This window comes from Miniopterus natalensis, chromosome 18 (genome assembly GCF_054644295.1).
Source record: "Miniopterus natalensis isolate mMinNat1 chromosome 18, mMinNat1.hap1, whole genome shotgun sequence".
Lineage (NCBI taxonomy): Eukaryota > Metazoa > Chordata > Mammalia > Chiroptera > Miniopteridae > Miniopterus > Miniopterus natalensis.
Genome location: NC_142098.1, coordinates 27,628,403 through 27,653,476, shown reverse-complemented (window position 1 = coordinate 27,653,476; position 25,074 = coordinate 27,628,403). Strand labels below are relative to the sequence as shown.

At 38.4% G+C, this 25,074-nt stretch overlaps 1 protein-coding gene across 4 annotated transcripts in view; it reads left to right on the top strand.

Annotated features, from left to right (window-relative positions):
• The first annotated feature begins 1,121 nt into the window (after window positions 1-1,121).
• Window positions 1,122-25,074, top strand: part of NFATC3 (nuclear factor of activated T cells 3) — an 81,685-nt gene continuing 57,732 nt past the window's right edge. For all 4 annotated transcript variants that reach the window (XM_016200754.2, XM_016200755.2, XM_016200758.2 and 1 more), the window contains exon 1: window positions 1,122-1,499. In XM_016200754.2, coding sequence (XP_016056240.2) covers window positions 1,397-1,499 — 103 coding nt within the window. In that variant the 5' untranslated portion in view covers window positions 1,122-1,396. The remainder of the gene's footprint in view (window positions 1,500-25,074) is intronic.

Below are 25,074 nucleotides of genomic sequence, written 5' to 3'. Positions count from 1 at the left end.
GAGACTAATTTATCTCTGCATCCCCACTGCGTTTGTCCGCAACAGGCTTGTAGGGCTGCTATGCCTGTGGGGCCTGTAGCTAAGGGAGTTGGTCACCTCCTCTTCTTCCAGCTCCCCTGTCCACCCTTCGCCTCCGAGCAGTTGTAAGTAAACAAGCCTGGTTTAGCAGCCCCGGGCACGGCCTCCATCCCAGGCCCCAGGAGGAGGAGTCCTGGATCGTCTCAGAAAGACTGGCCTGCCGGGGAGGGGCCAAGAGTGAAAACGGTTCTTTAGAGTGTCACTTCCCCACTAACAGCCACTCGGTTTGGGTAACAGGATCCCTCCCGCTTTCGTGTGTACTGAGACGCACAGGTCACGAGTCCTTGAGCGTCGCGAGTTCACGACGGGCTTTCCGACTTCCAGCACGGGGCAGACCCTGCCTGTCGGGCTTCGCCGAGGCCTCTGATGCGCCGCCAGTGCTCGAGGGAGCAGCTCTCCTAGGGGCAGACAAAGGCGCCGCCATGGAAGTGCGGGGCCTGCCCCGTAGGGGCGGGTCTACAGCGACGCGGAGCTCAGACTCGGGACCCTTAGGGTTCTGGCTCCGTCCCACCCAGGCTCGGTTTGGTCCCCGCCTCCTCGACCCCGCTATTAGGCTTGGGGTGCGGTATGATGGTTTGAGTGGCGTTCACGTAACCCTCCGGGCCCCTGATGCCTTCCCCAAACCCAGGCAAAAAGAGTAATACTGCAGCAGTTTGTCACCGAACCCATGGCCTCAAGGCTCTGGCGTCCTTCCTCGACGTGAGATTCGCCTAATAAAGTTTTTTTTTCCAATTGGCCGGTGATAGGCTCCTCAATCCAATTAGGGCTATCGACTGTACACCCGGGTGAGCGGGCCTGGCTAGAAGTTAGACAGGGAATAGAGGCCAAACTACAACTCCCAAGAGGTAGCGGGGCTAGCCAGCTCCGTATTCACGTGACTTCCTTCTCCGGGAGACCGGGTCACGCGGTAGGCCGGTGAGAGGGCGGGGCTGTCGGGTTAGGCCGCGGCGCCAGGGGCTTATGGGCCTCCTAGTCAGACGGGCGCGCGATAGGGGGCGGGGTCAGGCGCGCGGCTGGGCGCGGGAGCGCGCCGGCGGCAGCGGCTGTTGCGGGGCGGGGAATGTTGGTTACCGCGACTGTGGCGGCTTAGGCACCAGCGACTCTGGCAGTGGCGGCAGCTCTTGGTGCATTTCGGCGCGCGGCCAGCTCTAGAGTTCGGAACGGAACGCTCGGCGTCGCGGTCCCCGACCGGAAAGTTTGTCGCGGAGCCGCTACCTTCTGGCCGGCGCGGCCCGGCATGAAGCGGCGCTGAGGAGCCGTCGCTGCTGTTGCTGCCGCCGCCGCCTGAGGAGGAGCCACAGCACCCTGGGCCACGCCGATGACTACTGCAAACTGTGGCGCCCACGACGACCTCGACTTCAAACTCGTCTTTGGCGAGGAAGGGGCGCCGGCGCCGCCGCCCCCGGGCTCGCGGCCTGCAGGTGGGTGCCTGGCCGGTCGGGACCGAGGAGCGTTCGCTCCTCTTGCTCGCACGAGCGCGTCCTCTCCCTGGTCCTTTGGTCGTCGGGTGTCTGGGAACACCGTGTGTGCGTGCTTGCGGTGAGTGAAGAGCAGATTTAAACCGCTGAGGAGGCGTGTGGGTCGCAGCGACGTGGAAGTGGCCGCGGGCTTGGCTGGAAGCGAACGAACTAGTGGGAAACTCGACTCCGGGACTCCTGTGGCCAGTTGGACTCCTGGGGTTTGGAGGCCGAGGGTCGGGGCCACTGCCCAAGTGGCGTCTGGTTGTCGCTGCTTTGCCAGCGTAGTGGGGAGAATGTCCCTGTGAAGTGTAAGCGCACTTGGTTTTTCATCTATACTTAGTCTTTTAAAATCTTTATATGAAAGATACGCATTCTTGAAGTTTGTAGGAGCTCTCTAAAATTCGTGCACATGTCTGTTAAATCTACTTTGCTGGGAGAGTAATGCTATCGTGTTAAGTTCCACTTGTGCAAGTTTATGGTTCACTTTTAATTCGAAGTGCAACTTATAACGGGACTTTCTGAAAACTAGGTTTCTTTTCTAGTGCAAAGTGTTTTGGGAGATTAGAAGAAAGTGGGGTTCTTTGTTCATAATTGTAGAAAGTTCTGGAAGTCAACTTTTACTTTAAGAAAAAGTTCACCTCCGAAGATGTTTTAAAGACGATCGTGAATTGGGAAGGCTGGGCACCATAATACATGGAGGTCAGACCAGTCAGGAAATAGAAACAGGATGGCTGGGGACTTAGAGCTCTCCTGTGACCTGGTTTGAAATACTGTGGTTCATTAAGTTCACTTTCCCTATTACATATGTAGGCGAGCTTTAAAAGGTAGATGGATAAAACTAATCCCTATTCTTTCCGGGTATTAGGTGAATTACTTCCTGTTCATATTGATGTTCAACACATTGTTCTGTAGAGTTGCATTGAAAAACATCCGAACGTTAGGTGTAAGGATTCTTTGGGCTGTATTTGTCATATCATTCCTTTTAGTCTTTATACATAGATGTCTTTTTCAACATAATAAATAATTTACAATAGTTAATTTCAATTCCACTGACATCATTTGAGCATTATGTTGAAGGTACTGTTAGGTACTTTGTAGTGTTATAGATGCAAAAAGGACTGAGGCCCCTCAGGGAGCTTGGGAAATGGGGTTGGAGGGCACATAACCCAAATAATTTTGCTGCTAGGCAGACTGAATGGTGGTGAATGTTATAATAGAAGTAGAAAGAGGAAAAGTTGCATTTGTGGAGAAGGTGGCATTGAATTGTACTTAGATTAATGGGATTTAACAAAATAAAAACAGTTAGTGAGGATTTTCATTGTAAAGAAGATAAACAGTTGATATCATCAAACTTATTGGGCACCAACCTGATTAGAGAACATTATATACCAAATAGATGATCAATAAAGATGTTAACCAGGCTGGGGTCCAGGTTAAAAAGCAAACAAAGGAAGGCAGCCTAGAGTCAGCTGGGGTTTTGGGATATAGGTAAGTCACAAAGCTGGGTTTATCTGCAGTTATTAGGATTGGTCAGCTCAGGGTCTATTTCTAAGGCTCTTCTCTACTCAGAACCCCCCTCCCCCAATGAATGAATGAATGAATAATAAAATAAATAAACAAATAAATAAAAAGATGTTGCCCAAACATACGAGGAATAAAGAAGTATCATAAGGACTGTCATCATGTAAACAGGAATTGTATGTACATCCAGAATATTGAATAACACTTAAAACTCATGAAAACTTTTTAAGAAATGATTAAAAAAATTTTTAATTGAATTTTAGAGAGAGGAGAAGAGAGAGAGAGAAACGTGAATGTAAAACATCTATTGGTAGTCTCCTACACTCCCCCTACTGGGGATGGAGCCTGCAACCCCAGCATGAGCCCTGATTGGGAATCAGCTGGCAACCTTTTGGGATACCGGAGGCCTCCCAACCAACTGAGCCATACCATCCAGGGCCAAGAAATGATTTTTTTTTCTTTTTTTGCCAGAAAAGCCCAAAAGACCATTTTGATACTAATATGGGCTTTTGAACGAGTTAAGCACTAGCTGATTTGGCTCAGTGGTTAGAGTGTCATCCTGCAGACTAAAGGGTCCTGGGTTCTATTTCAGCCAAGTTGCACATACCTCCGTTGCAGGCTCATTTCTCCGGCCCTGGGCAGGGCAGGTGCTGGAGGCAACCAATTGATGCCTCTCTCTCACATCGATGTTTTTTCTCTCTCTCCCTTTCACTCTTTGAAAAAGCAATGGAAAAAATATCCTCAGGTGAGGATTAAGAAAAAAAAAGTTGAGGTTTGAAACTTGATTTATAACTGAAATTCCCAAAGTTAAACTTGAGTAGTTTTGTGACAAAAAAGTTCTCTTTAAAATATTCTAGTAGCTATTTTTTTAAAACTTTTTTTAAATTAAGGTGAAATACACATGACATAAACCATTTCAAAGTGAATGATTCAGTGGCATTTTATGCATTCCCAATGATGTGCAATCACTACTTCTGTCTAGTTCCAAACTATTTTCATCACTTGAAAAGGAAACCGTAAACCCATTAAGCAGTTGCTTCTTGTTCTCCCCAACCCCCTCCCAGTTCCTGGTAGCCCAGTCCCTAATCTGGGATCTGTCTCTGTGGATTTACATATTCTGGATATTTCATATAAATGGAATCATACATATGTGACCTTTTGTGTCTGGCTTCTTTCACTTAGCATAGTGTTTTTGTGGTTCAACCATGTTGCAGAACATATCAGTACTTCATTCTTTTCTATGGCTGAATAATATTCTATTGTATATATCCCCCAATTTGTTTATCCATTCATCCATTGATGGTGAATAGTGCAGTTGTGAATACCTGGCAGCTAACTTTTAAATTCTCTTGGGAAGCATATATATTCAGAGCTAAGGTTTCAAAATGATTGGTTCACAAAATTAGTTTTCATTTTAATAAGCATAACTACATGTGTAGTTTGAAGAAACTAAGCGAATTGACTGACATGCTTTTAGTTTGATAATATGCAGTAAAGTGGGCCATGAGAATAAAATTGCTTGGTAGAATTCAGGTCAGTATTGGATTAATACAGTGTTTTTTCTTCTTTTTGGATTCTCTTCCTCATTAGAATGCAAGTTCCATGAGGGCAGAGGCAGTGTCTATAACTTATTCATACTTGTATTATCAGTGCCTAGCATAGTGCCTTTAACACAGTAGGCACCCAATATTTGTTGAATTAATGAATAAATACTTGCTTAAGTTTTGAGTCAGTGCTCACTTTTTTTTTTTTGTGGTAGAGGATGTTGATGAGACTTGTTTCAGTTCACTGGCTTTTATTGGTCAGATCCTTAAGACAGCAGATCTTGGTAATTTTGGGCTGCAGGTTTTCCATCTCTAAAGATTTGAGAGTACTTGTATCACATCTAATTTCCATTCAGAAGATTTTTGAAAAGTATTTGGGGAGGAGGGTAAAAGATGGAGACTGAAGACAAGTCAAAGGACTGGATTTAGTGAATGTCCTAAGCAAGCTTGTTAAAGAACAAATTAGATGATTTGATACTTGATAATGTCAGATACGTTTGTGACTGACTTTTTAAGATTTTTTGCTTACTGAGGTGTTTTGAGATTTTTCCATGAAACAGAATTTAAGACCTTAGAGTCTTTAGCTTTTTATTTGTTTTATACTGTGAGGACAGTGCTGCTAGTTTTGATTTTTACAGTTAAAAATGAATCAAACTATTTTGTTTGAAGTTTCTTTTACCTAGCTTCAAAATGAAGATATACCTCAGTAATAGAGAATTTAAAATTGGCAAGTGTTTAATGTAGTTTGTTAACATTATTTGACATTATAGAGGGCAGCTTCTGGTGTTCTATTTTAGTGTACTGATTGTATATCTCTAAGTTAGTTTGATGTTACTATCTTTACTTTTCAAATTCAAAGTTTCATTCTCAGGGTTTGTTCATTACTAAATACTGACTTTCTAGTCCTGAATGAGAGTCACTTGGAGGAGTGTGTGTTATACTGTGTGTAGTATCTTACCTACTGCCACTTTTTAAAAGGGGAGAAATATCTTAGATACACTATGTATTTTTGTAAGAAACTTACTTTATGATATTTATAACTTTGTCAGATATCACTTTAATACCCAACTATTTCATATACGAAGTTGAGTTTTTCCTAGATCATTGTCTAGGCTTTAATCTGTAGTGCATTTACTTTGTGTAGTGCTTGGAAATCTGATTCATGTGTTTATAATTTACTGTCTCTTAGATAACTTTACTTTCTTATTTTTCAGTGTTTATTGATAATTTTTACTCAACATTTCTGTTTTATCTTGTGTTAAATGAGATAATGTACTATTTAAAGCTCTTGGCACAGTCCTTGGTCCAGTGGTGCTTATTAAGTGGTGGTAGTTAACATTTCTTTAAAACATACACAACACACAACTGTTGATAGGTTATTTTTAAACCACTCCTCTTTCCTAGGCCCTTTTTCCCTATGCTAAACTAAAACATATTGGAGATCCAGTCATTTAAACCTTACTTAAATGAGTTGGAATATGTGTAGTAGATATTTTTATTTTATCCTCTTAATGCTGTTTTCTTTTCAATTTTGCCTCCTTTCTCATATCTTAGTAAATATAAGTATGCTTTTAATTATGCTTTCTACTTTCTTGAATGAAGTTGTTTCTGACTCAGTATGGTGTGAAGATGGTTGATTTGCCAACCATACTAAGTATAATTGGATATTTAAATCAGTATGAAAAAAGGGAAGTAGCTTGTATGGTTTCCTGTAGAAATTTAATGGTGTGTTTGTACAGTGCATTAGGTACTGTGCAGGAGGATTTGGTTACTGCTGAGCCTTACTTTCGTACCATAGGTCAGCTTTTTCTTTAGACTTGAATGCAGAAAATGTTTTGGTGATTGAGTCAATGTAACATTTCACTATTTAATTTGGAAGAATTATTTAATGTTATGTTTCTTTGACTCTTTTTTTGATAGAGGTAGAGCATGCTCCTGGGGGTATTAGCAGAATTTTGTGATGGAGATTAGTGAATAAATGTATTTTAGTATGGGGAAACATCAAGGAAAAAAGTACCATGTCATAATTGTTTTTTTGTTGTTGTTGTTGTTTTTTAATCCTCACCCAAGGGCATTTTTTCCATTGATTTCTAGAGAATAGAAGGGAGGGAGAAGGGGGGGAGGGTGAGAGAGAGAGAAATATCCATTGGTTTCCTCCTACACCTGCCCCAGTAGAGATGGGGAATGGGGAATTTGTGACCCTTCAGTCCTCGGGCTGATGCTGTAACCACTGAGCCAAACCTGCCAGGGCTCATATTTTGTTAAAAGAGTATTGCTATGTAAGAGCATTGCTATGCTTGTGTTTTCTTAGATTTTCCTATTTGCTGATTCAGAAGGAATATTTTGACATATATTCTAAACTATTTGCAGAGGGAGTACTGTAGTAGTTTTATTAGATGATATAAAAATTAAAACTTGAGTATTATGTACATGACCAAGAAGTTGTGGGGGGAGGTCTAGTAAGCCCTGTCTCTTAAGCATTTAAGGGCTTTAAGATACTAATACAGGGTAAGTTGTAGAATCAATTTATTATTATGGTTGCCTTTCTGTGGCAACCAGTAAACTTTGCCTAAAATTATATGTACCCTGAGCTCTGCTTTTGAGTTTTGCTCTTATGTTTATTTTTTCAATGAAGTGTGATTAGAACGACATTTTTAAAAGAAAATGTGGAGCTGTTTTTCTTGAGAGAGTAATAAGTAAAATACTGATATATAAAGTGGAAATCTTTTAAGAACATATAATGAGTTGTGTTAGTGATTGTGAAGTTGAATGTGTCCTTTTCTTCTTAGTATTGAGGAGGAGTTGATGATTCAATATGGTGGTGTTTTGTTTTAAATAAGAGGCAGGGTTGAGGAAGGCATAATACAGTGAAGTCAATTGCATTACTCTTAAGAGATAGGAAACCTGAGTAAGTAGAGCCTCATTTGATAGTAAGCTGTAGTTTGCTCACAGCAGTAACATAAATAAGGGAGGTGTTGTCTAAAGCTGTCCTGGTGGGTTAGGGGAGTAGACACAGCAGACTTGGCAAGAAGCCTGGCTTCTAAAACAAAATCCAAGTCATCAAATTTGCCCAGGCATGCCATATGAGGTTCAAGTAACAGTGGAATTTAAGAGGAGTGAGTTTGTTCAGGGAGGCTTAGGAGAGTCACAAGCAGGAGCAAGCTTTATTAATGGCCATAATTTTAACTCAAACATAGCATGTGTCTGCGTATATGTCCTCATATCTGGTAATGTTTATATAATTATATTGCATGACTCTCACCTGTTTGCCTCACTTTGGTAAACTTTATTTTATTATTATTATTTTTGAATCCTCACCCGAGGATATTTTTTTCCATTGCTTTTCAGAGAGAGTGGAAGGGAGAAAGAAAGAAAGAGACAAACATCATTGTGAGAGGCACATTGATTGTTTGCCTCCAGCATGCCTCCCAACCGGTGATCGAGCCTGCAATCTAGGTGCCTGCCCTTGGCTGGAATCGAACTGAGACCCTTCAGGCCGTGGGCTGATGCTCTAATCACTGAGCAGAACTGGCTAGGGCACTTTGGTAAACGTTAGAAAAGAACAATTGGACCTATAAGATTTATAGTATGATCTGTGAATTGTTCTTTGAATTGATAGCTGAAATTTAATCATTGGGACAGTTCTAGTTAACATTGGTATTCTGGTATGTAAGGGAACTACATGTCTATGACAGCCTGAAAGTCCCAGGTACACTAGAGAAGTAACTTGAAGGGTTTATTTTCTGACAAAATGTATGGTTTCAGTATGTCTTATGTTACAGAAGCAGGTGAGAGTTTTAATGTTTTAAAATATGTTTTCATTGTCTTAAAATAAATTTCTGTATTTCTTAATTTTTTGTTACATTTTCTTTATCAAACAGCTTTGCTGTTTATTTTAATTAGAAAATAGGTAGTATTGTGTGAGCTTTGAAATGATAACTTTTTTCAGTAATGTTGATTTGTGTCATATATAAAAATATTTCTAGCCCTGACAGGCATAGCTTAGTGGTTGGAGTGTCGGCCCACGCACCAAAGGATCGTAGGTTTGATTCCTGGTCAAGGGCATGTACCGCCTTCATGGGTTTGATCCCCAGCCCTGGCCGAGTGCAGGAAACAACCAGTCGATGTGTCTCTCTCACATCGATGTTTCTCTCTCTCTCTCCCTTCCACTCTTTCTGAAAAGCAATGGAAAAAATATTCTTGGGTGAGGATTAAAGGAAAACAAAAAAAAAATTTAATGTTTGATTGTGTTGCTTGTATCCATCAGTCTAATATTTGAGTATTGTCAATTCACTTGAACTTTTAAATTTATGATGAAATGAAACTAGAGAACTTGGTCTTAATTTTAAAACTAGATTTTTAATCTTACTACATCATTTGTAGAGGTTAACTCACAAAAATATAAGTTTTTTTAATTTGAACATTTTAGATCAAACAAGATCTGAAATTTATATCTTTCATTTTGCCATTTGTGAGATCATATTGAATATTTTAAAGGATACAAGTTTTAATCTTGTCCTTTACTTAAGGAAAGTCTTTGGGGAAAATATAGAAATTTTTATCTAAATGTTACTTTAAATTTTTTTATTGCAACATAATAAATTAAGGAAATTTGATATTTCTTGTGTTATCAACACTTCATGGTTTTAACTTCCTTTCAATAAAGGTTCTTCAATTAAAAATAACATTCAGGGAAAAAATGACTTCCAGAAATTGTTGAAGCTGATTGATACATACATGGGGACTCATATTGTCTGTTTGAAAACTTTCATGATACAAAGTTTTGAAATCTTTTATTTATATTTATTGATTTTTAGAGGGAGGGAGGGAGGGAGGAAGAGAGAAAAAGAGAGAGAGAGAACATCAATTTGTTGTTCCATTTATTTATGCTTTCATTGGTTGATTCTTGTATATGCCCTGACCGAGCTGGGACCTATACCTCGGTGTGTATCCGGATGATGCTCTTACCAATGAGAGCTACACAGCCAGGACTTTGAAACCTTTTTGACCAAGATGTAGAATAAAAAATACACTTAACATTTCAGCCTAGCGCAACCATACATATTTATACACAGAAAACAGATAGAAGTTTCACATAGCGTTTACATTTACGCTATGGCATTACACTGACATTTTCTTTTTCATTATATTAAAAAATTGTTTATGACTCTAATAGATCACTACCTTCGGTTTGAAAACCAGCTCTAGGAGATGGTTTCATAGTTCTGATTATACTAAAACGGTTTGTTAATTGGGATGTTCTTGTTATTCAAACCATACTTCCTATGTCTGTTGTTTTTTAATACATTAAATTTTTTTTGGAATTAATTTATTATTGTTTTTTAGTAGGTTAGTTGGTTGTTAAATTTTGCCACTTTCTGAAAATGAGTTGTATCTCCCCCTTTCTCTCTGTTCTACGTTCAAAATCAAGTCTTGGTCATCTGTTTGGATTTGTGTAATTTTTTCTTCATATTTTATAACTCTAAATTCAGTTTTGTAAGTCACAGCTAAGGTTATCTTCAATTTCTGCTCCTTTTTGTAACCTCCTTCCTCATTGGTCTTCCTTTTTTGTACTCCACCTGTTTTATATCCCTTACTCTGTACATTAATATCAAGTTCATCATCTTTAATTTAAAAAAATTATCTTTATTGTTGAAATATTACAGATGTTCACCTTTTTCCCCCATTGACCTCCTCCACCCTGCACCCACACCACCCCCAGGCCTTCCCCATACCAATGTCTATGTCCATGGGTTATGCATATAAGCATATAACTTCTTTGATTAATCTCTCCCCACCCACTCCCCCACCTTCATCTTCCCTCTGAGATCCCTCAGTCTGTTTAATGCTTCTATGTCTCTGGATCTATTTTGTTCATCAGTTTATTTTGTTTATTATATTCCACATATGAGTGAGATCATGTTGTCCTTTCTCTTACTGTCTTCTTTGACTTAGCATAATACTCTCCAGGCCCCTCCATGCTGTCTCAAAGGTTAAGATATCCCTTTTCACAGCTGCATAGTATTCCATTGTGTAAATGTGGACCCATGGACATTTCACAGCTTTTTTATCCACTCATCTACTGATGGACGCTTGGGCAGTTTCCAGATCTTAGCTATTGTAAATTGTGCTGTTATGAGCATAGGGGTGCATAAGTTCTTTCTAATTGGTGTTTTGGGTTTCTTAGGATGTATTCCTAGAAGTAGGATCACTGGGTCAAATGGCAGTTTGATGTTTAATTTTTTGAGGAAACTCCATATTGTTTTCCATAGTGGCTGCACCAGTCTGCATTCCCACCAGCAGTATACTAGGGTTCCCTTTTCTCCACATCCTTGCCATTGTTGATGGTAGCCATTCTGACAGGTGTGAAGTGATACCTCATTGCGGTTTTAATTTGCATCTCTCTGATGATTAGTGACTTTGAGCATTTTTTCATATGTCTCTTGGCCATCTGTATGTCCTCTTTGGAGAAGTGTCTATTTAGGTTCTTTGCCCATTTTTAAATGGGATTGTTTGTCTTCCTTTTGTTAAGTTGTGTGAGTTCCTTATATATTTTGGATATTAACCCTTTATCAGATGTGTCAGTGGCAAATATGTTCTCCCATGCAGTGGGCTCCCTTTTCGTTTTGTTGATGGTTTCTTTTGCTGTGCAGAAGCTTTTTATTTTGATGTAGTCCGTTTATTTTCTCCTTTGTGTCTCTCGCCCTAGGAGATGTATCAGCAAACATATTGCTATGAGAGATGTCTGAGATTTTGCTACCTACGTTTTCTTCTAGGATTTTTATGGTTTCATGTCTTACATTTAAGTCTTTTATCCATTTTGAGTTTATTTTTGTGTATGGCCTAAGTTGGTGGTCTAATGTCATTTTTTTGCATGTACCTTTCCAGTTTTCCCAACAACATTTATTGAAGAGACTGTCTTTACTCCATTGTATGTTCTTGCCTCCTTTGTCAAATATTAATTGAGCGTAATGGTTTGGGTCGATTTCTGGGTTTTCTGTTCTGTTCCACTGATCTATATGTCTGTTCTTGTGCCAGTACCAGGCTGTTTTGATTACAGTGGCTTCGTAGTATAACTTGATATCTTGTATTGTGATCCCTCCAACTTTTGTTGTTCTTTCTCAAGATTGCCGTGACTATTATGGGTCTTTTTTGGTTCCATATAAATTTTCAAAGTGTTTGTTCTAGATCTGTGAAATACTCTGTTGGTATTTTAATAGGGATTGCATTGAATTTTTAGATTGCTTTGGGTAGTATGGACATTTTAATGATGTTAATTCTTCCAGTCCATGAACATGGTATATTCTTCCACTTGTTTATATCTTCCTCTATCTCTTTTTGCAACATCCTGTAGTTTTCCGAGTACAGGCCTTTACCTCCTTGGTTAAGTTTATTCCTGAGTATCTTATTTTTTTTGTTGCAATGGTAAATGGGATTGTTTTTTTAGTTTCTCTTTCTGAGAGTACATTATTGGTGTATAAAAATGCCATCGATTTCAGGGTGTTAATTTTGTATCCTGCTACCTTGCTAAATTCATTTATTAAATCTAGTAGTTTTTTGATGGAGTCTTTAGGATTTTCTATGTACAATACTGTGTCATCTGCAAATAATGACAGTTTTACTTCCTCCTTTCCAATTTGGATGCCTTTTATGTTTTCTTCTTGTTTGATCACTGCGGCTAGGACTTCAGTACTGTGTTGAATAACAGTGGTGAAAGTGGACACCCCTGTCTTGTTCCTGTTCTTAGGGGAAATGGTTTTAGTTTTTGCCCATTGAGTATGATGTTGGCTGTAGGTTTGTCATATATGGCCTTTATTATGTTGAGGTATGATCCCTGTATTCCCACTTTGCTGAGAGTGTTTATCAAAAATGGATGTTAGATTTTATGCAATGCTTTTTCTGTGTCTATTGATATGATCATGTGATTTTTGTCTTTCAGTTTGTTTATGTGATGTAGCATGTTTATTGATTTGCAAATATTGTACCAGCTTTGCGTCCCAGGAGTAAATCCTACTTGGCCATGGTGTATGATCTTTTTAATTTATTGCTGGATCTAATTTGCTAATATTTTGTTGAGGATTTTAGCATCTATGTTCATTAGGGATATTGGCCTGTAATTCTCTTTCTTTGTATTGTCTTTATCTGGTTTTGGAATTAGGCTAATGGTGGCCTCATAGAAAGAGCTTGGAAGTGTTCCTCTTTAATTTTATTCATCTTTTTTCAGTCCCAGCATAAAACCTTTCCCTTCACTCATTTTCTGAACCCTTCCACATGTTATTTCATAGTTTTTTTGTGTGAGGCAATTTAGAAACATCATTTTGAGGTAGTACTGAGCTCTAGATCTGGGTTCTAGATTCATGACTATTGTTGGTTGTGTAACATAGCTTAAAAAGCACAGGATAGTTTCAGGCTAAGTCAATCCTTTCATTTTATGAGAAGAAATTGAGGTTCAAGTTGACTTGCCCATGGTCATTTAACCTAGTTAGTTGCAAAACAGAAACCCAGGACCTCTGACTCTTAGTCTTATGTTCTTCTCCAGTAAATAGCTTAGTTTCTGCATGAAAATCTTAGAGGTTTTTTCACATCCTATAATTTTGATCATTTTTGTAACTGTTTCTTTTTGTTTGTGTTCTGTTAGGTAAATATTTAATTCATTGTCATTGAGTACCTATAATGTGTAGGATATTTTTATATACATTATCTCCAAGTCCCATGGTATTTCCATTTTATACTTGAGGAAACACGAATGCATATAGAATTGACCATCTGGAAAGTAGAATGGTTGGTATTTGAACCCTGGTTTTCTGACTTGGGCTCTTCCTACTATGCCACTTGTTTCACCACTACTCCCGGAGTTTAATACAGAAATATTAATTTTTCCTTTGATGAAACCAATACTCATGGCAAACACATGGAATCAAACATATCTGAGCCAGAGTTTACAAGTCGCATATGTATTACTGTTATTAGATTTTCTGCTTTTGGCTCAAAATGGCTGCTTGAGGATGCCTCTTACTCCTTGCCTCCTCAAGAGATTTTAAAATGGTAGCAGTGAGGAGCCCTGGCTAGGAAGCTCAGTTGGTTAGAGCATCGCCCTGATACATAAAGTTTGCTAGTTCGATCCCTGATCAGGGCACATATATTTCTCTTTCTCTCTCTCCCTAAACTCAGGAAATTTAAAAAAAAAAAAAATTTTTTTTTTTTAAATTGTAGCAGTAATACAGCCAGGCCAATAGAGTGTCCGTACAGCTAACTGTGCTAGGCCAAATTTGGCTCTTTTGGGCCCCTTCTCTTTGCTTCCTTGTGGACCTAGAGGTCAAGAGGCCTGTAGTTTGAGGTTTTAAGTGCTGAGGATTTGGCCTTTCTCTTTAGCAACTCCCTTCCATGTTATGCTGATTACAGTTTGATTTTTGACCTTCACAGGCTATTCTGCACTTCAGATTTAAAATTTAAAACATTTTTAGATTTGTTATTAAAACTGCTCTAAACCTAAATGAGGGGAAAGTTCAGAATTTTAAAAATGCTAAATTACTAGTTAGGGCAGTTTTTGTGTTTTTTTTTTTAAACATTTTGCTCTCACATGTTACAAAAGATATATGAGTACTACTTATTTCTTTGGTTGAATTTATAACCCAAGTAAAACTGCTCTACCTTCCTTAGCTACTAACACTGACACACATTTTTTTCCTTGATATTTTGATCAATTTGCCATCTGTCACTTATTTTTATCTCCGGAGATCAGTACTGACTGTTGGGCTCTCTCTTGTCTAATACCTATTTCTTTTTACACACACCCAGTTGTTTCTGAGCTTTTCCAGAATTCTCCTTTTCAGAGCAAAGGCAAGTAGGCTGTTTTGTTATGTTACCTAGTAAATGTTGACAGATCACTATTTTGAAACTCTTGTTTACTTTTATCATCTGATCACTATTGGAAAGGAATAGTAATAGTTTAAATTTTCTAGTTTAAACATTTGCAATTAGTTACATTTGGTTGTTGAAGGGAGAGACACAAACACTGACTTCACATGGCTCTTTTCTTTAAAAGCCAAGAAGGACTTTTCCAGAAGCCTACATACAGCAAACTTAACCTCTCATTTCATTGACCAAAATTGGGTTACTTTCCCTTTCCTAAATTAGTCTCTGGTAAAGACTGACGGAATTATTCTTAGCCAGCCAAGCCCATCCCTTGGCCTGAGGATGTGGTTGACTTCCCCCGAAGCACATGGCTGCATGGGAAAGGACTGGATATATGGAAGAAAATCTGTTGGGAGGAAGGAGAAAATAGATGCCAGGGTGAGGGGGTGGGGGTGGAATCAACCAAAAGAAGCCTCTGCACTTACTATTCATAGAATGCTAACAATTGAGGAACTTTAAAATATAAACACAAATTTTACTATGCAATTATCTTTTTCTGGCCTTGGCTTTTTCTCTTGCATTGTCAGAGTTCTTGGGGGTGGACATGGAGCTTATATAAATGCAGAGAATGAAGTATGGCTAGTAGATTTCTGTGTTCCTGGTGTGGTTGAAGTGGAATCAGATGGTCAAGCAGATATACAGAAGCATAAAGATAGAGCCATCTAGTTAAGCCAATCCTGGTTTTCCAAAGTAGAGATAGTAAAGTACTTTTTAAATGTTTTCTTAAAAGTGTGTTATTTTACACTTTGTCTTTAAGGCTACTCTGAAAGGAACTAGTGTTTGTTAAAAGGTAAAATAGAAGGATATGCACTGGGAAGAGAAAATAGAAACCAGATAAGAACATTGTATAAGATCTTAAAAAGGAAAGGACCTCAAGACAATTAGCTAAGTGAATATACTAAACTATTCAGTCTTTTAATAAAATTTATCGTGTCACTTTATTGGAGTGGACATGTAAGTAATGCAGGTACAGAGAAGGGCCTCTGAGAGCAAAATGACAAAGCTTAACTTTGAGAGGTCAGAGAAGAAGTTACAATTGAGCTAAACCAGTGTAATGAGTTTCCTGGGTAGATAAGGTATGAAGTACGTTTTGTGCCCATTGATGACCACACCGAAAGACACGAGTTAGAGAACCTAGTCCTTAATTTGGAAAGGCTGAAGATGTGGCTGGAAATGGAGAGCCTATTATGCTGTAGTGGAGTTTGGATTTTAGATTGAAGATAGCTGGGAGCCATTGAAGGATTCCAAGCTGGACAGGAATGTCAGATTTGTCTTAGATCACTCTGCTACACTGTGGATAATGGATTGAGTAAGGCAGGAATGGAGGTGGGGGCAAATGTATCTGAGAAATTATAAGATCAGAGTAGTAGAGATGGCAAGGTGGGAACAAAGCTGAGATAGATTTAGCAGAAAGAAATCAACAGGACCTGTTATCTTTTGAGTAAGGAGAGGAAGGAGGCTAGGATTATTTCTGTTTTTCTAGTTTGGGTCAGTTGTGGTAGGTGGAGAAACAAGTTTGGAGGTAGGGAGAGGGGGAAGATGACTCAATTTAATAAAGTGTGCCAGGAACTATGAAAGGTCTGGGAGGCCTATATATCATTTTATCAGAATGATAAAATGTGGAGAGGAGACTAGACAAGATAAAAGGGGAGTTTTGGCTTCTGAGGAGTGTAAATTGTGGCAAGGTGACTAGAAAATGTATGATAAATAGGGTTGTTTAGTAAGATTTGTTATGCAGCTATAAGAGTAGTTCTCTTTTTCCTGGTACTAGAGAGGGAACACCTTTATAAATGGAAATTTATGTCCCTTTTACAAAGAGAAATTTATACCCTGCTTTTTTTTTTTAAATCTTCATTTTTTCCCATTGCTTTTCAGAGACATGGAAGGGAGGGAGGAAGAGAGGGGGAGAGAGAGGAACATAAATGTGAGAGGATTGGCTGCTTCCCACACCTGCCCAACTGGGGCTGAGGGGATTGAACCTGCAACCGAGGAACGTACCCTTGACTGGAATAGAATCCGAGACCCTTCAGTCTGCAGGTCGACGCTCTAATTACTGAGACAATCCTGCTATGGCTCTGTGCCCTGCTTTTTTAGGCAGAAAGGGAGAGGGCAGAGAGTTCTTCCTGTCTACTGTTTTTCATTTTCCTTCATCTCAATCCTTATGCCAAAATGGCATATTTTGATGTGGCACATTCTGATCTCCTTCAATAATAAGCTGTATTTATTTAAAGTGTACAGTTTGATAAGTTTTGACATATGTATATCTGTGAAATTTTCACTGCATTCAAGATAGTGAACATATTTATCACCTCCAAAAGTTTTTTTGTAATCATTCCCTCCCATTCACCTTTCCCCTTACCCAGACAACCACTGAAATTACTATAGAAAACATATAAATGGAGTTATGAAGTATATGCTGTTTTTTGTTTGGCTTCTTTCATTCAGCATTGTTATTTTGAGATTTATCCATGTTACTGAAGCATATCAGTAGGTTATTCATTTTTATTGGAGAGTAGTTTCCATTGTATGCATATACCACAATTTGTTTATCCATTCACCTCTTGATGGACTTTTAGATTATTTCCAGGTTTGAGCTATTATACATAAAGCTGCTGTGAGCATTTGTGCAGTAAGTGTGTGTGGACACATTCCCTTTACCCTTGGATCATAGGTGTAAGTTTAACTTTTTGAGAAACTGCCAAACTTTGCTAAGGTGAATGTATCATTTCACATTTCTGCTAGCAATGGAAGTGAACATTTCCACATCATCATCATTTGGTATGGTCAGTCCTTTTAGTTTTAGGCATTCTAATAGGTGTACAGTAGTATCTCCTTATGGTTTTATTTTATATTTCCCTAACGACTAATGCTGTTGAGCTTCTTTTTATGTGCTTTTTCTGCTATTTATATCTTTTTTGGTGAAGTGTCTGTTCAGGTCTCACCTATTTAAAATTTTTTATTTTGAAGTAATTATAGGTTCACAGTAAGTTACAAAAAAACATGTAAAGGGAGATTCTGGGTATCCTTCACTCAGTTTTCTCCAATATCATCTTGCATAGCTATAGTGTAGTATCAAGACCAGGAAAATGACATTGGTACAACCCACCAAACTTATTCAGATGTCATCAATTTTACATGCACTCATTTGTGTGTGTGTTTATGCAATTTTATCACACGTGTTAATTCATGTAACCATCACCACAGTCAAGATACAGAACTGATCCATTACCACAAAGTTCCACCTCACTAACTTCTTATGGCCACACCTACTTCCCTCCTTCTTCCCTTTCCCCAGTCTCTAATTTCTGGCAACCACTAATCTATCTGTTCTCCATCTCCATATTTAATATTTCAAGATAATATTATATAAATTGAGTCATATAGTATTTAACCTTCTAAGATTGGGTTTTATCACTCAGTAGAATTCCCTAGATATCCTTACAAGTTGCATATATTAAGTTTGTTCCTTTTAATTACTGAGTAGTATTCCATGATATGGATGTATTACAATTTATTTAACCTATACCCACTGAAGGACATTTGGTTATTGACAGTTACTGGCTATTATGAATAAAGTTACTATGAACATTTGTGTACAGGTTTTTGTGTGAATATAAGTTTTTATTTCTTTGGTTATAAATTCCCAAAAGTAGTTGCCTCCCAATCTCCAGTACAGGAGTTTAGTTTTATAAGAAGCTGCCAAGCAGTGCATAGGTTGCCCAGTTCCTCTGCATCTTAGGCAGCGTTTAGTGGTATCACTATTTCTTATTTTAGCCATTCTGAAGGGTGTTTAGTGGTATCTCATTATAGTTTTAATTTATATTTCCCTAATAACTAATACTATTAACCATCTTTTTTATCATCTATGTATTATTTTTAGTCCTGTCCATTGAAGTCTTTGCCTCTTTTAAAATTGGGTTTTCTTATAGTTAAGTGTTGAGAGTTCTTTACTTTTTTAGACATGTCTTTTATCATATATATGCTTTGCAGAGTTTTCCCCACTCTATGGCTTATCTTTTCATTAATTGTCTTTTGCAGAAGTTTTTAGTTTAATGAAGTTTGATTTATCAGTTTGTTCTCTTATGGATTGTGTTTTTGATGTTACATTTAAGAGATCTTTGCCTAAACTAAGTTCGCAAAGATTTTTTTTCTGGGTTTTCTTTTGGAGGTTTTATAGTTTTCGGTTTTACATGTAGGTCTGTGATCTATTTCAAGTTAATTTTTTTGTGTATGATGTAAGGTATGGACCCCCATTTTTTTAATGTTTATTGTTGAAAGTATTACAGATATTCCCCCCATAGATCCCCTCCACCGTGCACCCACACCCCCCAAGGCCTTCCCCATACTGTTGTCTGTGTCCATGGGTTATGCATATATGTATATAAGTTCTTTGATTAATCTCTCCCCACCCTCTCCTCCAAGCTGCCTGCCTTCTGCGATTCATCAGTCTGTGCTATACTTCTGTGTCTCTGGATCTATTTTGTTCATCAGTTTTTTGTTTCGTTTTTTAATATGTCTTTATTGATTTCGAAGAGAGGAAGGGAGAGAGAGAGAGGGATAGAAACATCAATGATTAGAGAGAGTCATTGATCTCTGCCTCCTGCATGCCCTCTTCTGGGGATTGGGCCCGCAACCCGGGCATGTGCCTTGACCTGGGAATGGAACTGCGATCTCCATACTGGGCTGTTCATCAGTTTTTTGTTGTTGTTTTTAATCCTCACCTGAGGATATGTTTCTTTTGAGTTTCAAAGAGAGAGGAAGGGAGAGAGAGAAACATCAATGTGAGAGAAACATCAGCCAGTTGCCTCCTATATGTGCCCCGACCAGGGATTGAACCCAAAACCCAGGTATGTGCCCTGACCAGGAATTGGACCTGCAACCTTTTTGTTATACAGGGTGATGTTCCAACCAACTGAGCCCCCTGGCCAGGGCCCAGGTTCATTGTTTTTACATATGGATATCCAATTCTTTAGCCCCCTTTATTGAAAAGGCTATCCTTTGCAAAGGCTTTCCTTTCTTGACGTCATTGTCTTTGCACCTTTGTCAAAAATTAGTTGACTGTAGCCTGGCTGGTGCTGGCTCAGTGGTTATTGACCTATGGACCAGGTGTTCATGGTTTGATCCCTGGTCAGGGCACATGCCTGAGTTGCAGGCTCTCTCCCTAGTGGGGGCGTGTGGGAGGCAGCCAGTCAGTGATTCTCTCTCATCATTGATGTTTCTATTTCTCTCTCCCTCTCCCTTGCTCTCTCTGAAATCAATAAAAACATATTTAAAAAAAATAAATTAGTTGACTCTATATGGATGAGTTTACTTTTGGACTCTGTTCTATTTTGAGCTCTGTGTCCTTGACTGATACTACAAGTATCATGATTACTGTACTTTTATAGTAACTCTTGAAATCAGATAGTGTCACTTTTTCAACCCTGTTCTTTATCAAATTGTTTTAGCTATTCTAAATCCTTTGACTCTTTATATAAATTTTAGAATCAGCTTACCAGTTCCTACAAAAACGCCTATCAGAATTTTTATTAGGATTGCATTGAATCTATAGACCAGTTTTGGGAGAACTGATATCAGTATTGAGTCTTCCAATCCATGAATAAAATGTCTCCATTTACTTTACTACTTTATTATATATTTATTATCGTTTTTGTTTTGTTTTTTTAAATATATCTTTATTGATTTCAGAGAGAGGAAAGGAGAGGGAGAGAGAGAGATAGAAACATCAATGATGAGAGAGTCATTGATCAGCTGCCTGCTGCACACCCCCGACTGGGGATGGAGCCCGCAACCCGGCATGTGCCCTAACTGGGAATCGAACCCTGATTGCCTGGATCCTAGGTCGATGCTCAACCACTGAGCCACGCCTAGCCAGGTTATTATCGTTTTATTACATATTAATTTCTGAGCAATATTTTGTAGTTTTCCGTGTACAAATCTTACTACTGTAAGTGTTGCTATAAACATTCATGTACAAATTTCTGTGAGTGAACATGTTTTCATTTCTCCTGGGTAGAATTGTATTACATGTTAATTCCATGTTTAACTCTTTGAGGAGCTGCCAAACTTTTCCACACTAGCAACACCATTTTACATTCCCATTAGCAATGTATGAAAGTTCCATTGTCTCCACATCCTCGCTAATACTTGTTTATTTTTCATTTTTGCTCTCTCATTGTGGATTTGATTTTCTTTTCCCTAATGGATAATGGTGTTGAGTATCTTTTCATGTGTTTACTGGCTATTTGTATATTGTCTTTAAAGAAATGTGTATTCAGGTTCTAAAAATAGTCCCATTTTAAAATTGGATTGTCTTTTTGTTGAGTTGTAAAGAGTTTTTTTTATATATTCTGGATATTTTTTTGAGGATATATTATATGCTTGTAATATAGTACATTCTTTTCACATTTTGTGCATTCCATCTCGGAATCCTCCAAACTTCTGGTTGATTTCTAAAAATTTGCATATGTTAAAGTTCATTCTCAGTGATATATAGTTGTGTGGGTTTTGACAAATACATAGTTATGTGTTCCTTACTCCAGTACCATACAGAATAGTTCCATCATCTTAAAATCTCCCATGGGTCCCCTTTGTAGTTACCCATTCCCTTTTCCCTTTGTGTCTAGTTTCTTTAAATTTGCAAAATGCATTTAAGATGACATTCGTCCATGTCATTGTATATATCACTAGCTAGTTTCTTTTTATCACTATTCCATTGTATGGATGTACTGAAGTTCGTTTATCCATTAACCTGTTGAAAGATATCTCCTTAGTTCTTGATATTTGGCAGCTATTAATAAATCTTCTGTAAAGAGTTACATACAGGTTTTTGTGTGAACATAAGTTTTCAGTTCACTAGATCTCAGAGAACTAGGTTTTAGTTTCATCGATTTTACTCTGGTTTTCTGTTTTCTGCTTTCATCTTTATTATTGCCTTTCAAGTAGAGTAGTTTAAGGAGTGGCTAATGTCTACTTCTTCAGGGAGATTGATACAGGTGTGCAGGCTGTATTACGGTTGTTTCAGTGGATGGATGAGACCTGAAGCTAGAGAACTTTGAAAGTGAGACAAAAAAGTGAGAAAGTGGAGACAGTCACAGTATACGACTCTTTCTAAAAATTTAGTTTTTAGATAACGGTATCTTAACTTTGGCAGTGTTGACAATTCATGATAATTCTTTGTTTTGGGGGTCTGAGTTGTACATTGTAGGATGTTTAGCAGCACCCCGGGTACCTTTTTGCTATATGCCAATAGTACCGCTGAAAAGGTGACAACCAAAAATGCCTCCATCCCGGCTGGGCGTGGCTCAGCAGTTGAGCATCGACCTAGGATCCAGGCGATAGAGGTTCGATTCCCTGTCAGGGCATGTGCTGCAGTTGCGGGCTTGATCCCCAGTCGGGGGCATGCAGGAGGCCGCTGATCAATGACTCTGTCATCATCAGTGTTTCTATCTCTCTCTCCCTCTCCTTTCCTCTCTCTGGAATCAATAAAGATACATTAAAAAAAAAAAAAAAATGCCTCCAAACATTCTCAAATGTTCCCTGAGGAGCAAAATTGTCCCCATTGAGAACCAGCGTTTTAGAGGAAGGAGGAGAGAGAAGACCCTTAAGAAGAACTCAGATCTCAGGGAAGCTTTTTTTTTTTTCCTAAATATACCTTTATTGATTTCATAAAGAGGAAGGGAGAGGAAGAGAGAGAGAGATAAACATCAATGATGAAAGGGTCATTGGTTGACTGCCTCCTGCACTCCTCCCACTGGGGATCTGGGGATCGAGCCTGAAACCTGGGCATGTGCCCTGATGGGGAGTCGAACCATGATCTCCTGGATCATAGTTGATGCTCAGCAGCTGAGCTGGGCTCAGAGGCGCTTTTTAAAGGAAGTGACAGATTGAAGGAAGTAACCAGGGGAGAGAAGGGGAATGTTGAGGCTATGGAAGAGAAGATAATTGATGGAACTAGGGAATGGAATTTAGATGGAGAGGTTAGCTTTTATATGGGAGACAGGTCATTTTTTTCCTGAGAAAGAAATGAAAAGGATGAATTAGATATTCATAAAGATACATGTATTTTTGAGAGTGGTATAGGAGATAGTGGCTCTCCACTATTTTTGTCAAGTAGGACCAAAGATCCCTTGCTAAATGGGGTGTCACTACAATAATGCCAGAGAAGCAGTGTCCTCAAGGGAACCAGCTAGAGAGATGGTGATAGAGGGAGTTTCCTGTTAAGAGATTGAGAGCAGACAGAAGTTGGGTGGGAGGTATTATCCTTGTTAGTAGCCTGAAGCCCAGGGGTAGCTCAGCTGATTCTTCTATGTGCCAAGGTTGCTTGTTCAATCCCACATCAGGGCACATACAAGAATCAACCAGTGAATGTATAAATAAGTGGAACAACAAATCAGTGTGTCTCTCTTTCTTTCTCTCTCTCTCAAATCAATAAATAAAAGATTGCTGTGTTTGGGAGAAATGGAGGGACTATATTACATGAATTTCTTTCTAGAAACTATGGATCTTATATGCATACTCACTGAAAGTGTAAAGATTAGTGTTCATATCACTTGGCAAAGGACTTACTGATGTGACTTATTAGAGGGCTACTTTTAAAATTTTTATATTATGCTTTTATTATTATCTGATAATATGCTGTTTTTTAAGTAATGGAACCCTATTGTTGACTTAGAAATTATAGTCAATAATATGCATGTTACTGAGACCCAGGTTTCTGTTCTATATTAATGTTATATATAATAAATCTAACATTTATTTGATGTCTGTTCTGGATACGTTGCTAGGTGTTGATAAAGATTATCTAGAATCCTCACAACAACCTTTCAGTGTAGATATTGTCCTCAGTTTACAGATAAGGTAACTGAAACTCAGACAGATTAACTTGATGAACTTAAGTGGTGCGTTTCACTCCAAAGTCAGTGTTGTCTATTCTATTTTTCTTCTTTGATTTCCTGCCCCCTGCTTGTTGTGTTACTCCATACTACCTCCTAAATAGTTATGATACACACTCTAATTTTTGTCTAGTGTGGTCTTGTTTTGTATTTGTGTTGGAATCATAATTAAACTACTTTATTGTTTTCTCTCTACTTTTAGGGTATTTTCCCCCCCAGCTTTTCATGGTTATTCTGAATTTGTCTTCCGTAGTAGCTGCCATTGTGTATAATTAATACAAATAGTATAATATTTGGAAACATGAGTATATATTTGATATCTTTATATTGTTTATTCATAAGTAACTTGAAAAGCACAGGTTCTAAATGCTGACATTTGCGGTTCACTGTTTTCATAATTGTTTACCTACCTAATTGCTATTATCATTTCTTGCCTGTTGGTGAGAATGTCACAAAGGATAAATTCAAAGGCTTATTATAATCTAGATAGACTTGATTTTCTCCTAATTGTTTTCTCCTTGTAGGCTACTATAATAGCTATCTCAAGAGAAAATTACATTGTCTGGCATATATTTATTTATTTATTAACAAAAGCATACTAGTACATATTCTGTGTTCTCTTAGTTGTAAATTGACCATATTTATTTTTTCCTATGTGTATGGATGTTAAGCTGTGATTGCAGCACTATTTCTCTACTATTGACTTTCTTCCTACAATCAGATGTAGTGCTACATACTGGTTGCCAAGTGATTCTCCTTTTTTTTTGTTGTGAGAATTCCTTTGATCAGCTGTTCATTATTATTACTATTTTCCAGCAATGGTAGAACCCAAAAATAGTGGAATCATTTGTTTTTTAAAACTCTTCTCAGGAAGTATTTCCTTTCTGCTATGGTGGGATATAGTAGAATTGAGTACTTGAGTGAAATTCCACATTTATTTTAGCACACTGTGCTGCTGCTGCTTCTTTTTAAAAAATATGTTCTTACTGATTTGAGTGGGGGGAGGAAGAGAGGGAGGGAGAGAGAAAGAGAAAAAGAGAAACAGAGAAACATCAATGGGCTGCCTCTGGTGCTCGAGCACTCCTACCGCACCCCTACCGCGACCAAACCGGCAACTGGGGCCTGTGCCCTACTGGGAATGGAGCCAGCGACCTTTTGGTGCACAGGAGGACACTCAGCCAACTGAGCCACACCAGCCGGAGCCACATTCTGCTTCTTATTATGTTCGTAAATAAAGTGGATTTCCTTTACTTTAATGAATTTGGGGGGTATAAATTAGTTCAGTTTCTTTTGCTTTTTGTTGCATTGTTTTTTCCGACTCTAGCTGTGTTAATATAATCTCATTTTCAACAGTAATTTTCCTTCTTTTAAAATTACTCATAATTTTTGTTCTAATATCCTTTCTAATGTGCTAATTTTCCTTTCCAAATTTCTGAATCATTTTCAGTTTAGCCACTTGATGGCTTAACTCATTTTTCTTGCAAGTTGTATTTCTTTTTTTAGTTATTACAAGTATTATCAAAGTTATACATGCTTTTCTTTGTTTAAAGAACCAAATTGTTCAGTAAAGCTTTTTCTGGAGAAAGTTCCTTGACTCTTCATCTACCTCACTTTCCTTTTCCCCCTGCCTTGTGGCAGTTGTTTTCATTTCTTTTATCAGTT